At 32.3% G+C, this 14223-nt stretch overlaps 1 protein-coding gene across 1 annotated transcript in view; it reads left to right on the forward strand.

Moving 5' to 3' along the window:
• Window positions 1–14223, forward strand: part of LOC100182261 (transmembrane protein KIAA1109) — a 47952-nt gene that overhangs the window by 18577 nt on the left and 15152 nt on the right. The window contains exons 27-52 of the mRNA XM_026840885.1: window positions 171–416; window positions 761–1021; window positions 1419–1627; window positions 1928–2033; window positions 2201–2272; window positions 2441–2552; window positions 3113–3237; window positions 3516–3599; window positions 4211–4324; window positions 4452–4556; window positions 4925–5057; window positions 5562–5674; window positions 6043–6163; window positions 6609–6690; window positions 7287–7411; window positions 7948–8130; window positions 8630–8841; window positions 9293–9451; window positions 9913–10072; window positions 10620–10746; window positions 11067–11194; window positions 11657–11785; window positions 12206–12320; window positions 12752–12970; window positions 13658–13777; window positions 14094–14188. Coding sequence (XP_026696686.1) covers window positions 171–416; window positions 761–1021; window positions 1419–1627; window positions 1928–2033; window positions 2201–2272; window positions 2441–2552; window positions 3113–3237; window positions 3516–3599; window positions 4211–4324; window positions 4452–4556; window positions 4925–5057; window positions 5562–5674; window positions 6043–6163; window positions 6609–6690; window positions 7287–7411; window positions 7948–8130; window positions 8630–8841; window positions 9293–9451; window positions 9913–10072; window positions 10620–10746; window positions 11067–11194; window positions 11657–11785; window positions 12206–12320; window positions 12752–12970; window positions 13658–13777; window positions 14094–14188 — 3655 coding nt within the window. The remainder of the gene's footprint in view (window positions 1–170; window positions 417–760; window positions 1022–1418; window positions 1628–1927; window positions 2034–2200; window positions 2273–2440; window positions 2553–3112; window positions 3238–3515; window positions 3600–4210; window positions 4325–4451; window positions 4557–4924; window positions 5058–5561; window positions 5675–6042; window positions 6164–6608; window positions 6691–7286; window positions 7412–7947; window positions 8131–8629; window positions 8842–9292; window positions 9452–9912; window positions 10073–10619; window positions 10747–11066; window positions 11195–11656; window positions 11786–12205; window positions 12321–12751; window positions 12971–13657; window positions 13778–14093; window positions 14189–14223) is intronic.

A 14223-nucleotide genomic window follows, 5' to 3' on the forward strand; every position in this document is an offset into this window, starting at 1 on the left:
TTTTAAAATTTTTTGTTAAATTTTACGTGCTTATTTTAAACGGGAGCTTAATGCTTTATGCTTTTTGTCTATATTTCATTAATAAGACACTAAAAATAACAAATTTTTACCGCTGGCTTATGAACCCTTGACATACAGTTTACTTATATTTACCGTTATTTGGTTAACAGTCGGTTAATCCGAACATGGAACCTTCTAACCACAATTGGCCCGAGTGTTTCCGCATGGTTGGGTCCAGCCGATCAGCTAGGCAGTGCTTTAGAGCTCTTTGAGAAAACGTCGCAAAAACGAAATTTTGCGGCTATGACATCCTTGCTTACTGTTGCTTTGGAAACTGCCACAAATGATCGTGCTGTTGCAAAGAACTTGTGCGAACTTACTAATCATAAACATGATGTGCTAGAGGATGTTTCAAAGTAAGATTTGTAAAAATTACCCTTATTTTTACTGGGATAGGCCTCTAAAAATAGATAGTTCACCTAAACTGCAGAAATATATTACTGTGGGGTAAGATGGGACACCTTTAGCACATAAACATTCTGATTATGTTTTAAACAATTAACAACGGTCTAAGGGATCATGAGGATCGTTTTTTTAATTCTTTGAATGTTTAATGTTTACTACCAAATGGAACGAGATAACAGTATGAAAAGCTGTCCCATTGTCCTCCACCTTACTATATTATGTTTACTTTCCCTAATCATACAAAACCTTTAAATAAAAAAATTGTCAAGAAATCTTATTTGATTGTTACGATCAGGTTTATAAGAAACAACCCAAGCTACCTTCTATGCACCGCCCTACACAAGTTTCTGCGAGATTCTGATCATGTGACCACCATTCGAGGGGCCGTGTCCGACAATAGGGAAATTCCTGCTCCCGTCACCCTTGAAAAAGGTTTCTTGATTCTGATTGGTCAATGGTCCGAACTAATGACGAGCTTAAAAAATGAGGCATCTGGAGTAAAAAATCGAAGAAAAAGGATTTCCTCTGCTCCTTTACCTATGAGGCAAGAACACAGGTGAGGAGTAATGTGAACAATCTGCGATTTTGTGTTTTTTTTTGTTTAAAATAGGGGAGGCCCTTTGCCGCCCTGACTTTAAATAGGATGTATGTCAGGGTTGGTCCATTATGCATTTTGTTTTTATCAAAATTTATTTCTAAGTAAGTCCAAAGAGTTAGTGATAGTGTCAAAAAGTTAAAGGGTAAACTGATATTGTAGAACAATAGGACTTTCTTTGCCAATGTGCTCTGTTTAAATATTTATAAATAATTTGCGTTCAATGATTAGCAGCTTGACAGGGGCATGAGGTATATAAACAATATAAAAACTAGAACTCCCAACCAAACATTAATGCTCTCTAAAATAATTATGTACTACTTTGACACCATAATTATCATGATACGTATTCCCACAGGATCGTGACAGGTACTTCAATAAAGTACGACGGCAACTTGGATATCGTGATGTTTTCTGAAAAACCTCTCGACCCGGAAGCTCCAACCATGGATGACAAACCTGATGAAGAAGATATTCAAATATTGGAAGAAGAAGAAACTCTTCAACTAGGAGTGGATGAAACTTTGCAAATGGAAAATCTGGAGAAACAACATTTGGTGTCCCCAGGTAGGGGTTGCATTTTATAATTCGAATTTTATACATATATAAGATGTTTTTATATTAGGTTGCAACATGAATTAAAAATCTTCTTTCATTCATTAACTTTAGGTTTTTACATTCGTTTATAAATTTTAAGCCTGCATTCATTTATAAGTTTCCTTTAAAAGCAACACGGTTTGTTATATTTGTTTCATGCTTATCGAGTTACCACGCATTTAACGTTTTTTTTCTTTGATGTCTTTTAATGGCTGACAATTTAGACAACCCACAAAGAAGTTTCTTTATTCTTCTTTTAACTAACCACAGGTTCTGCTGGCAGTCCAGTGAGTCCGATAGACAAACATATAAATGAACGAGCAAAACTTATGCAAGGGAGCGATGTATTTTATGATCAACAGCATAACATGTACAGGTACCTTCACAATTAATATGTTTTTTCTAAAACAGATTCTAGGTCCTTATTAGTTTGTTCATATATATGTGTAGTTTGCAACACATAATTTTCTAATGTCAAGGTTGGACTTTTTTTTATATTTTTTCCATCTCTTTTTTTAACCCCCCCTTTTTTTTCACCTAAAGTTGGATGCAAGGTCAGAAGCCAAGTTCAGATCCCAAAGATGAAACAGTTACATCACCTGCTCCTAATGAAAGGTGATTATTATATCAATGCGGTAACATACCTTTTAATTGATGTTTGCCAATTTATAAAAAGATAAAAAAGAAAGAAAAGCAGTTATTTATAGTAGTCAAGTTTTTTTTTTTGTATGGAGACCTTATTCCTGTAATAAAGTGTAATTTGTTTGCCTCATATTTTTACAGCATGAACTTTGGTCCTGAAATAAAGGAAGCCGACCCTGACATGACTATTGACACATTGATTCAGAACATACAGAAGCTCGAATTTTCAGTGGATAAGCTGTCCAAGTATCAGGTAAACACACATTTTCAATATTTTGGAATGTTAGTAGGGTAGGGGAAGATGGTACAACTTTTTATTTCATTTCCTTGTCCAATTTGGTAGTAAACAAAGAAAATTGTAGAAGTTATAATATCGTATCTTCACGACTCCTGCAGACTTTTGTTACGACTCCCGCAGACTCAAAACACGATGAGGATATTCTGATGTTATGTGCCTAAGGTGTCCCATCTTTCCCCACCCTACTATACAGCATTTTCTGTTCAGTTTCATAGATGAAAAATATAGTTTTGATGTTTACTATTCGCATTTTCCTATATTTATGATGTAAAATAAAAAAGTAAACTTAAAGTAAAAAAAATGTAAAAATAAAAAAAAGTAAAAAATTTAATCATATTTTATTTAAGTGTTGACCAACAGTTTATTCTAGTGTTGACCAACATTTTTTCCAGTGTTGACCAACATTTTTTTCAGTGTTTACCAATATTTTATTCCATTGACAAACATTTTATTATAGTGTTGACCAACAAGAACCTGATCATTTGTATAATTTTAACCTTTTTTTTCCCCAACAGGAAATGTTTTCTGGTTTTCTGACCAACGCTGGTGCCTCAATAACTGAAGTGGAAAAATCCTCAAGTTTTGTTCAATCTCAATGTCTTGGTAGTCTTGCTGTTGATGCACACCTGTTTAATCTACGGTAGGCTATGTATTATATGATGCTGTATCAAGTTAACTGGTGCAGTTGATCTGTTTTGTGTCTTTTTAAATAAGTGGTAATATAAACTTGGCTTAGATGGCTGGATTTTGTTCTTGTGTGTCGTGGTCATTTTTTATTTTCATGTTGACCAACATTTTATTTCAGTGTTGACCGCTAATTTCTTTCGGTGTTGACCGCCATTTTTCCAGTGTTGACCAACATGTTACTCCAGTGTTGTCCAACATTTTATCTCAGTGTTGACCAACTTTTTATTTCAGTGTTGACCAACAGCAACCTGATCGTCTGTACACCCGTGAACTAAGAAGTCGTAGAAAGAGAAGAGAACCATCTCGTCGTTACAAGTCAGTACATCATCAATCGCCAAATTTAAGTTCCTTTTAATGCATTTTAAATGAAGTGACAATTTACTCTACAAACAATTATCACTTGGTTTTCATAGAAGTTAAAACACATTAAAATTTTGACTTTTTCCTGCTTCGTGGCGAAGTGGTTAACCCGCCTGTCTCTAACCCAGAGGTAACAGGTTCAAGGCTCGTCGCTGCTACCGTTGTAGGCATATGTGTCTTTGGCAAGACACTTAATGGCAATTACTCCAACTCAGGGTTGTCCAAATATCAGCTATACATAAAAAAAAGAAAAATACAAAAAATGATCACTTACAATGCACAAAGTAACATATAGAGTAACTCATAAGCTGGCACGAGGTGTATGAGCACCCATGTTATAACGACTGTCATTTTGGCCATGCCAGGAAAAGCAAGTTACATTTCTTGATGTTAAATTAACAGTATATAAATTGCAACCACATGAATCATATACCAGAACAATGGAATGTATTGCACCTTATAATGCTCAAAAAACAATTTGTTATGTAAGTGCGCAAAAGTTTGTGACCAAAAAGATTTTCTACATAATACCATGTATTCAGCCACAAAATTTCACCTTCTTACAGATCAAGGCAGTCAAACAAGTCATTCAGTCAATCAAAGTCAGCAATTCTGTTATTTCAAGGATTTTGTTTTAATTCTTCAATAATTGATACGGCTGTGGTTAATGTTGAAGACAGGTAAGCTGTATTTTTGTCAGTTTTTTTTAATTTTTCACAAACAAATGGAAGTTTGGGGAAATTTTGTGATACACTTTAAAATTTTTTTGTGTAAAAGAGGTTTATGTTTAGTACTTTATTTTAATAGTAACGCTGCCGAAACCAAAGAGAAAAAGTCTGTAAACAAAAATAGGAACAACAATAAAAAAGAGAAAAATGTTGGCTGGCTAGAAGAAAAGAAAATTGAAAAAAGGTGATTTTTTGTTATAAGAGCTATAGTCCCTTGTCAGTATATTGCCAGAACAATTATTATTTAGGGAGTTTGTTTTTTCAAATCATACATCATATATTTATTGTAATATTAAAACAAACTAACTGTTGATATTAAACATAATGTTTGGCAAAAAACTCTTTTCCTTTGTTACTGTGGCTAATGTAACTATTTTATTAAATATTTTAATTTTTATATTCGCATATTTGTTTAAACTAGTTAATGTTTAATAATTGTTTTTTTCAATGTTTTTCAAAGGACACGCTTGCAACTTTGCTAGCTATGCAATAAAATGCACTAACATTGTCGCATTTTTTGAGTAACATTCAATAAAACATTCTTTTTCATAGATCAACAATGAACGTAACACTTGAATGTTCAGTGGATTCCGTGAGACAACGTGTCGACATTGCACTTGTCCGATTAATTCATCAGTTTATTCAATGCTCTGATGCTATACAACAAGCAAGAACATTAATACTGGTAATGTATTTATGCTTATATTTTAACAGCCCATTCGTGACTCCTGGTTTGAAACAAGGTCCGGTATATATCTTGCCCAGCAAAATACCCTTTTAGTTATTTTTTTGTTTAACAAGTCATCTGTTTTCTCTAGTTACAAGAAAAAAATGTATTTTAATTATGTTTCATTGTATTTAGCCACAATACTAGTATTTTTTTATAAATTCTCTTATCTTTTACTAAATGTATATGTGCTTATGCAAAATAAACTTAAAGTTATTATTTATTTAACTAATCAATTGAACTGTTTAATGTGGTTATAAGAAAAACTTGTATTCTATAATGTCATATTTAGCCACAATACTAATATTTTTGTATAAATTTCCTTACCTTTTTCTCCATTCCTTTGTTTGTGCAAACAATTATTAGCATTGCGACTAAAAATCACATAAAATATTTTTATCTTTGTGTTTTACTCCTTTGTTTAAGTCGTAATAATTTATCTCCAAGTTGTTTTTGACCCAGGTGAACAAATACACTGAAGGTTCAATATCTCCTGATCCCCTCATCACACATAGAAAAACTGTGTCTAATGTATCAAGTGCAAGTGCTAACAGCTCATTTGCAGACTACGAACGGTAAGTTTTTAATGTTGACCTGGAACACCACCAAGATATTATATTACAGGCCAACCAACTTTACTGTCAGTGCGGCCTTCTTATCTTAACTATTTTTAAATATTTTTCCATGTTTTGTGTTCTGCAGAGTTTGAATATTTACTGTGTTTTGTATTCTGCAAATGGCAACTTTATTTAAACTTAACATTAAACACATTCAAACATCAACACAGTTCTTATCTAAACATTGTTTTCTACATATTGCAACACAAAAATTAACACAGATTTAGGTTCATAATAAAAATAAAAAAAATTCTCAAAATCATCACAATTTGAAAAAAATCCATTTTAAAAAAAAAACTTTTTTTTTCTAAATTCTTTCTTTACAGTCGTGTGATAACACGTCGGCACACCTCCCCTGTTCCCGAGAACACCAGGCACCCTACGTTTGATACAGGATCTATTTTGTCATCGTCAACTGAGAGTGAATCATTAGCAAGGTGTTGGCAGGTACGTGGTTTGCTTGCATTGGTTACTGTTTTTGACCCAATGAAACTTCTGTTACTTCTGCTACTAGACATAATGTAAAAAACTTTTAGCAGCTCATCTGATGTAAAAACTAAGGGTGTTTTCAACTTTTATTAGGAGAAATCAAATAAAACTAATGAAATTTGTGATATGTTTTTTATTTATCGAATGAATGAATGTAACTTGTTTAGGGTGGGGCAACGACAAAGGTATTATATATGCCAATTAGAAATAAAGTGTAAAAATAATCAATACTAAATGCAAATTATTTTATATTCTGGGTCAACTGTTCCTACATCTCAGGTTGTATGTCATGCATGGTCATAGGACCTCCCCCATAGATTGAAAATATATCACAAAATGTTGTGTTACTGTTTAAAAGAACATTATAATGTTTCAAGATTTCATTATATTCCTGTTTTTATAGATATTGTACAAGCTTGTTGACTTGTACAGCATTGACCCCGACCTCAACCTACCACCTCATACACTGGTGGCTAAGAGACAAGGTAACATACAACAGTTTTATGCAATCTAATAATTCAGTAAAATAACAGATTTACATCCAAATTCACACAACAGTTTTACATCCAAATTCACACAATAATTTTGCATCCAAATTCACACAACAGTTTTGCATCCAAATTCACACAACAGTTTTGCATCCAAATTCACACAACAATTTTACATCCAAATTCACCAACAATTTTGCATCCAAATTCACACAACAGTTTTACATGGCTGTGTCTTTCTGTCAGATTGAAAAAAACACAAAATTTTTACTTATACCTAAGGATTTAGGATTTTTATGTGATTTAAAAAAAAGTATGAACTATAATAAATAAATCTTGCCCTATATTATTTAATATGTATGTGCAAAAATCTGTGCAACAAAATAAAAATTCAAGGCAAAACAAAAAATGTTGACTAGAAATCCCTCTTACAATATCGAAACATTCTAATCTAGTTTACCTGAAACTATAATAACCTAAAACGTTTGGGCGGATTTAAAACAAAACTGCATGCTAGAATCAGTAAAAAAAGAAATTTTGTAAAAAAAAAATATTTTTATAAAAGTTAAACATCTGGTATTATTTTATTTTAGATGAATTTCGTGTCGAATCGGAACGAAACATCTATGGAAGTTCCATCTCTCAACATGGTCTTCTGAGTGGTGATTATGTTCCTTATGTGGCAATGGTTGTCACAGCAACAGCAACTATAAATGAGGTAAAAAATGATATTAATAATTTTCTTGCAAATAAATGTAGATATGTTCTTAACTGTAAACGTGTTTTAACAACTGTTGTTTTGTTGCTATATCCTGTTTTTTTTGGTTAAATTTTACTAAATCCAACAGACAAATAAAAGTTTAGATGAAAAAACACTACATTTGTAAATTTGTGAGAGATTTTTTTGTATTGCTGACTATTTTAACAACCCATCTGTGACCACTGATTTGGGACAATGTTCGTTATATGGTTTTTCTATGCTATTCTTTATCAAGGACCTGGAAGTTAGGCCAGATTTGGTCCATTATCCCAACACCCAGGATGCCCATTTAAGTCTCATTTTTTTATCCTTGTTTGCTTAGAGTTACCACACTTTTTAGGTTTGTGTATGGTTTTGCTTCCTATAACTTTACAACCCATTAGTGACCAATGAGATGGAACGAGGTACGTTATATGTCTCGCCCAGAACAATAATACTGCTAATGTGTATGTCAATGGTATCTATGTAGTAATAATTGTCATTTTTTTCTGTAGTTTCAACTTCTGGCTGAAGTTGGCGAGCTTCACTTGTCTGTATCGCTTTGCCAACTCTCGGCAAATGCTTTCCATAAACAAACATCTGTGAGGTTATTCAAGCGTGAAGGAAGCTCATCCATGCACGTCAGTTTAGCGAAGGTCCATGGTGATGTCACAGAGCATTCAAATCAGTTGAAAAAGGTTGGGATCTTGTCTAAAAATACTTAATTGAAAACCTTAAGGTGTTAACATAAAGGTCATGATAAACATAAAAATCCTATTAATGAAAATATTAAATATTAATGTTTACCCTGCCTGCAAACTGTGCAAAAGGCTTTTTTTATAGTTGCACATTTTACAATCATCAACCAAAACTGTTAAATGTTACTTAAAAATAATCTTCTGATTTAGCAGCAATTTTAAGTGTAACATTATGCCTGGTAACAACAGGAAAAATACTCCTCATGTTTTAGCACTCTAGTTTTACATATTGAACAACCATTTTCCCTGCAGCTAGGTGTCCAAGAATATATAGTGCCAAAGTAAATTACATTTGCCATATTAATCAATGAATTTCTCTACATTTAACCACTATGAGTAAAACTACATTTTAACAAACTCACCCCAGATTTTGCCCAAAGTTTCAAAACCTATTTTTCCAAATTTTCGTCTAAAATTTTAAAAACCTGTTTTTCCCCAGGTGATCCTCACATGCGGCGTCGGTTCATGCACCCTTGATGCTTCAACCGATCACCAACGAGATAGCGACGAGGGTAACAAATGCTCGACTGTGATTGGTCGAATCGTGTTAAACCTCCCTCAGCACCCCGCTTCACTTCATGATGTCGTTTCACGAGGAACGCGACATCTATCAAGTCATATCATGGAATTTTCACAAACCCCTACTTACAGGTAAGGATCCATCATTTTTGGCCTCCATTTTAGGATCCATCAGTTCGGGATCATCATTTTTTGCCTAAATCCCAGGTCCTGGACAAGGGCCCTATCCACTAAGAATAAAAAAAGTTTAGGATCAAGCGCTACAAAATGGAAAAGGAAAACGACTCCAACCATTTTTATTCTGTTTTTATCGCAGTTCTATTTAAATATAAAAATAAATATTTCAAACAAAAAAAATTGTCAAAAGTTTTCTCAAGCTGTCGCTTATAGCTGCCAAACAGTTTCGACTAATTGAAATTTATAGATAAAAAATTCAGAACAAGTTGTTTTGTGTTATATTTTATTTAAACATTTTTTTAAACTTTATTTTTTTTCCCTAAAGGTACCCTTTAGATTTTTTTTTTTTTAATTTTTTATGGTTTTATTTTTTGCCATTTTTTCTGTAAGCGTTTTTCTGCTTTAGAACATTTGACACAGTTGATGGAATGGGTCCAGGGTATCCCCCTGCCACCCCATCAAATACTGGCATACCCATGACCCCAATGACCCCGAGTGCCATCACAGCATTCATAGATCTCTCACAAGCTTCATCTGAAACAAACAACACACCAGTTATTGCTAAGTAAGAAAAATAATTGTTAAATTAAAACTTTTGATTCTTGTTTATTAAACATACTGTCCCACAGAGATTGGTTGTTTTTGTCTTTTTTTGAAACAATTGTTTACACTTTTCATTGTTTTTGTCGAATTTGATTTGAAATTTGTTTTTTAAGTAGATTTAGCTTTAAATAACTGAAATATACAAAAAAAATGAATTTATACTTTACAGCCTATCAAACCTAATATAAAACTATTCCCTTTTAAACAAGTGTTTTATTTTGAGAAGTTCTTTTCGCACACACTTTTACAACAGTTATATTGTTTTTTTCAACTTTTTTACAAATGTATATAAAAATTCTAAAAAAACATTATTTTAGTTTTCCACTGGAAGCCACTGTTCCCCTTGTAACAAATGTTGCATTTTGAGAAGTTATGTTTAGAAAAATATGTTGTTTTTTTAAATTCCAATATAATATTTTTTAGTTTCTCACTGGAAGCAGAGGGTATCGAGATCGGGGCCAGTCTCCTCCCTTCACTAAGAGCCGAGTATTCAACGGGAATAATCACTGGGAAGGGAAAGATTGGTCCCGAAGCTGAGTTTTCTGTGGTGATGCCTAAACACTCACTCTACTTTCATTCAGAGGTATTGTGCGGAAATTAATCATTACAAATATTATAAATCCAATTTGTTTTTGGCCTAAATCCCAGGTCCATTAGAAGGACCTCACCCATACAGAATGGAACTCTAATTTCTTTATAAATACTTTAATTTGTTTAAAGTTTAAAGAACATATGATTAGAAGAATTTACAATGTTAATATTAGCACTTTCAGCAAAAAAATCATTACGAATTCATATATCTGTAATATCTGTAATTTACAAGTTTTGACTGCTAACAAGATGAAAAAATATCTAAATAAATAACTGAGTTGGTTAATCCATACAGTTAAGCAAGCCCAATATAACTTGTGTTTTATTGTATCTTATTTTGTTTTGTACTTCTACTTTTTTATTATATTACTTTTTTAAAGTATTATTTTGCATTTTTTCTGTGTTATTCATTGCTGTTATAGTTATTTATGTGTTATTTATTACTATTTCCTTTTTATGGTTTTAATTTACATTTTTCTGTGTTATTTATGATTATGTTGCAGTTTATAATATATTTAACAATTTATTTAACATTTTAGAGCACCCCCTCAAACGACATCTCCCCAGTATCCACGGGGATCGAACTTCCACAAATCAGCGCAGAGGGAGAATCCAAGCATCATAATCTTTATGATGTCACAAATGATGACACGTCCGGTTATGGAGGTGGGTTATGTAATATAGATGAGAACTTGAATGGAATTTAAACTGTTTATTTTTTTAAAGCTTACTAAAAAAATTTTTGATTAAACAACAAAAATAAAATTTTGTCATTTAAAAAAGTTTTACTATATTAGAAATTTTGAATATAAACACTAAAAATTTAGTTTGGTAGATCACATTTAACAATAATTTTTCAAACCGTATAATATTAAACCAAGTTTCACAACTTTTTAACCATTCATTCAAAATGACAGGCTTGACAGAATTTGTTCAATCAATCACGCAATATTGGAACATTTATCTTAATTTTTTGGAATTTTCAGATGCTGGTTTACAGATGAAGGAAGGCGATTATATGTCGATAACCATCAGGATGGGAAGTTTTGAACACACGCTTACCACCGATCTTCTTAATCAACTCATTTTCTTACAAGAAGTGTTCATGAGTGAGGTCAGTAAAGGGTTTAAGTAATTTCTTTTTTTTGTGGCAAAAAAGCACAGTTTTAATGTTTTACACATTACATGCGAAAAAGTTTCATATATTAATCTTTAATTACTAAAAATTTTTAAAATAAAAGTAGCACACAGTGTGTAAAACTTGAGCATAATATTTATTGATTTGAACTTGTAAAATCAGCTGAAATGGTAAACTTAAAAAATAGTTAGTTGTAAGGTGAAAGCTGTGTAAATATTGTAATACCATTGCATTGTACACCTTAAACATGATATTTACAAACAAATTTTTAAAAAATATTTAAAAATATAAACAAAAGTAGTTAACATGATATAGATTTTTCTATGTGCTAAAAAAATGTTTAGAACATTTCTGATCGTCTTGGTAACAGTTTTAACAAATATACTACATCAATATATAACGCAAATAAAATCTCATTGAAGCACATTTTACTTCCAGGTTAATGACGTGATTAAGAAACTTTCAAAAGATCAGATTGCGACATCCGTGTGGTCGGAAAGTAGTCTCAGATCAGTGGAATCAACGCAAAGCAAACCCATGTTGTATCAGCTTGAACTTCAACTTGATGTACGTTCATTTTGTTGATTATTGTTGAAAACTTTTTGTACTATTTAAACTCTAAGAGGTTGCTTCACTTACTTGTTTAATTTAGTTTTTAAGAGTGAAGTGAGTGAAAAGTTTAAAGCTTTCTTACCTTTTGTGGCAAAAAAAGTTGATTTTGTTGCTTTTTATTAAAAACTTTTTGTAGCATTCAAGGAGGTTATTTGTTTAATATATTTTTGTTTTTTCTTCAGAGTTTTTTTTAGGTAAAACTAAATTTGTTGTATTAAAGTACTAGCTTTTTAGTTAGAAAAATATTTTTTGTAAAAGGTGCACAATTAGATAAGTTATGTAAATATAATCCCAAACTTTTATGCTTTAACTTATTAAATGAATAAAAATCTGGCTCTGAAGTGTGTTTAAACTTATATCCTTTTTTTGATCTAGGGAATTCAAATCACGGCAACAACTGCTTCAAGCAACGCTGTTCGGTTAAAAACTGGGAAGATGGTTTTCGAATTATCCAATCGGGTGATCAGGGCGGAACCTGGCAAAAAAATAAGTATGTGTCATGAAAATTGTTGTTTTTATAGAATTGTAAAATTGTTAACCTATTTTGTATTAATCGTTGCGTTTTTAGTGGGTATATTTCTCAGCATTGTTCAAATTTTATTTTATTAGACAGAAATCAAGGATGATTTTTTTTCAAAATTTTGTTGTGGCCGGTGTAATGGGTTTTTGTTTTTTTCAGTGCTTATTAAATCTACCCTTTTTTATTTTAAGTTTTTTTTTCTGCAGTCTTCTGTTGTAAATAATGTGTGCAAGCGGTATTCAGAAATTTTTAAAACTGTGCTTGGATTTTGATAATTTTCTTCGGTAGAAAAAAACAATCATAAAATCCTTTAATAAAAAATGATACAATTTTTTTTTGATAAAGAGCTATAAGTGCTATAAAAAAGTTAAACCTACCAAAACAAATTCCTCTTACCGCAGAGAGCCTGCACAAGTATCTCAAGTTATTTGGTAAAGCCCAAGTTGACTTGACTCTTTCACTTGGGACGTTGATGGCAAACAATGTCTACCAGGAGGCTGAGGCAGAGTTCCAGCAGATGGCGTACTTCACAACGAGAATTGGGCTGCAGAACACATCACAGCAAGCACATGATGGCGCCACATACACACACAAATCGAGCAAATCGTCGAAAAGTGAAAGTGTGTTGGTTTTTTAACATTTTTATAATTTTGATATATATATTTTAATTAACTTTAAAAAAATAAAAGAAAGTTTTAAAAAAGTTTTTTATGTTTTATTTTTAATTAAAACTGTTACACGTTCAATCGAGCTGTTTAAATAAGTAAGATGGGGTAAGTAAGTTTTATTAGCTATTTAAATCTAAAACATGTATTAACACATATTGGGGTTCGGTTCTGCAGCACAGTAATAAGTTGCTTAGATCATGACCAAAAGACAGCAGGTACGATCCTTGATACCATTGATAGCGTTTGTGTCATTGGGCAAGACACAAGAGCCATTGCTACAACCCAGTAGTCACAAATAGGTTGCCACAACCTGGGTGTTGGGGCAATGGATCAATTCTGGCTTAAATCTCAGATCCCATGGTATGCCATGTTGTGGGGCTTCACCCACGTAGAATAGCATAGACCTAACCTCCCCAAAGCTTTTTCTTGGACCCTTTTAACATGTGAAAATTTTTCGCAATCCTTCACAGTTAATAGTATAATACATGCAGTACTTTGTGTAAAATTGTATACTCTCAGTGACTCCCTAAAGCTTGTTATGCGACCAACAATGCCCAGTTTAGGAAGCCTTGACATACAATGTGTATCTGCCCCTAAAACCAGTTTAGTATCTTTTACATGATTTTGTAACATTTTTAGATCTTCAAGTTCCACCTTCATCCAGTTTTACTCCGGAAGATCAGATGGAGGACAACAACATCATCCTCATCAGTTTGTCACGTCCTATATTTTTTGTGCAACCAACTGCATTCGATAAAGGTAACAAATATTTTTCCATTAAAAAACTTAATTTGAATCGATTAGGATTTAAGGTGAAATAATCATGCATAAAACCAGTTTCCCTTTTTAGATAAGTTAATTTGAGTTACTGACATTTTATGAGTGATAGATAAAAGAAAGTATATGTCTCAATATGAATGAATAAATGTAACTTACTCTATCCTCACATGGCCAGAAAACGACAATCATTATAACACCTCGTGCCAGCTTACAAAATACCATGTATGTTACTTTGTAGGTGATAATATTAAAGCATTTCATATAGTTTACATATTTTTATAATTTTCCCACCCAGCCATTTTGTTGTTCCTTGCGTACAAGAACGCATATGATGATTGGACGGAGAAGCGAGCGGATCTTCACGAGGAAGTGAGGCACGCAACTCAAGAGGTCAATTCCCATGATGATGTTTTCATTTGCAACTC

Source organism: Ciona intestinalis, chromosome 2, assembly GCF_000224145.3.
Source record: "Ciona intestinalis chromosome 2, KH, whole genome shotgun sequence".
NCBI classification, from domain to species: domain Eukaryota; kingdom Metazoa; phylum Chordata; class Ascidiacea; order Phlebobranchia; family Cionidae; genus Ciona; species Ciona intestinalis.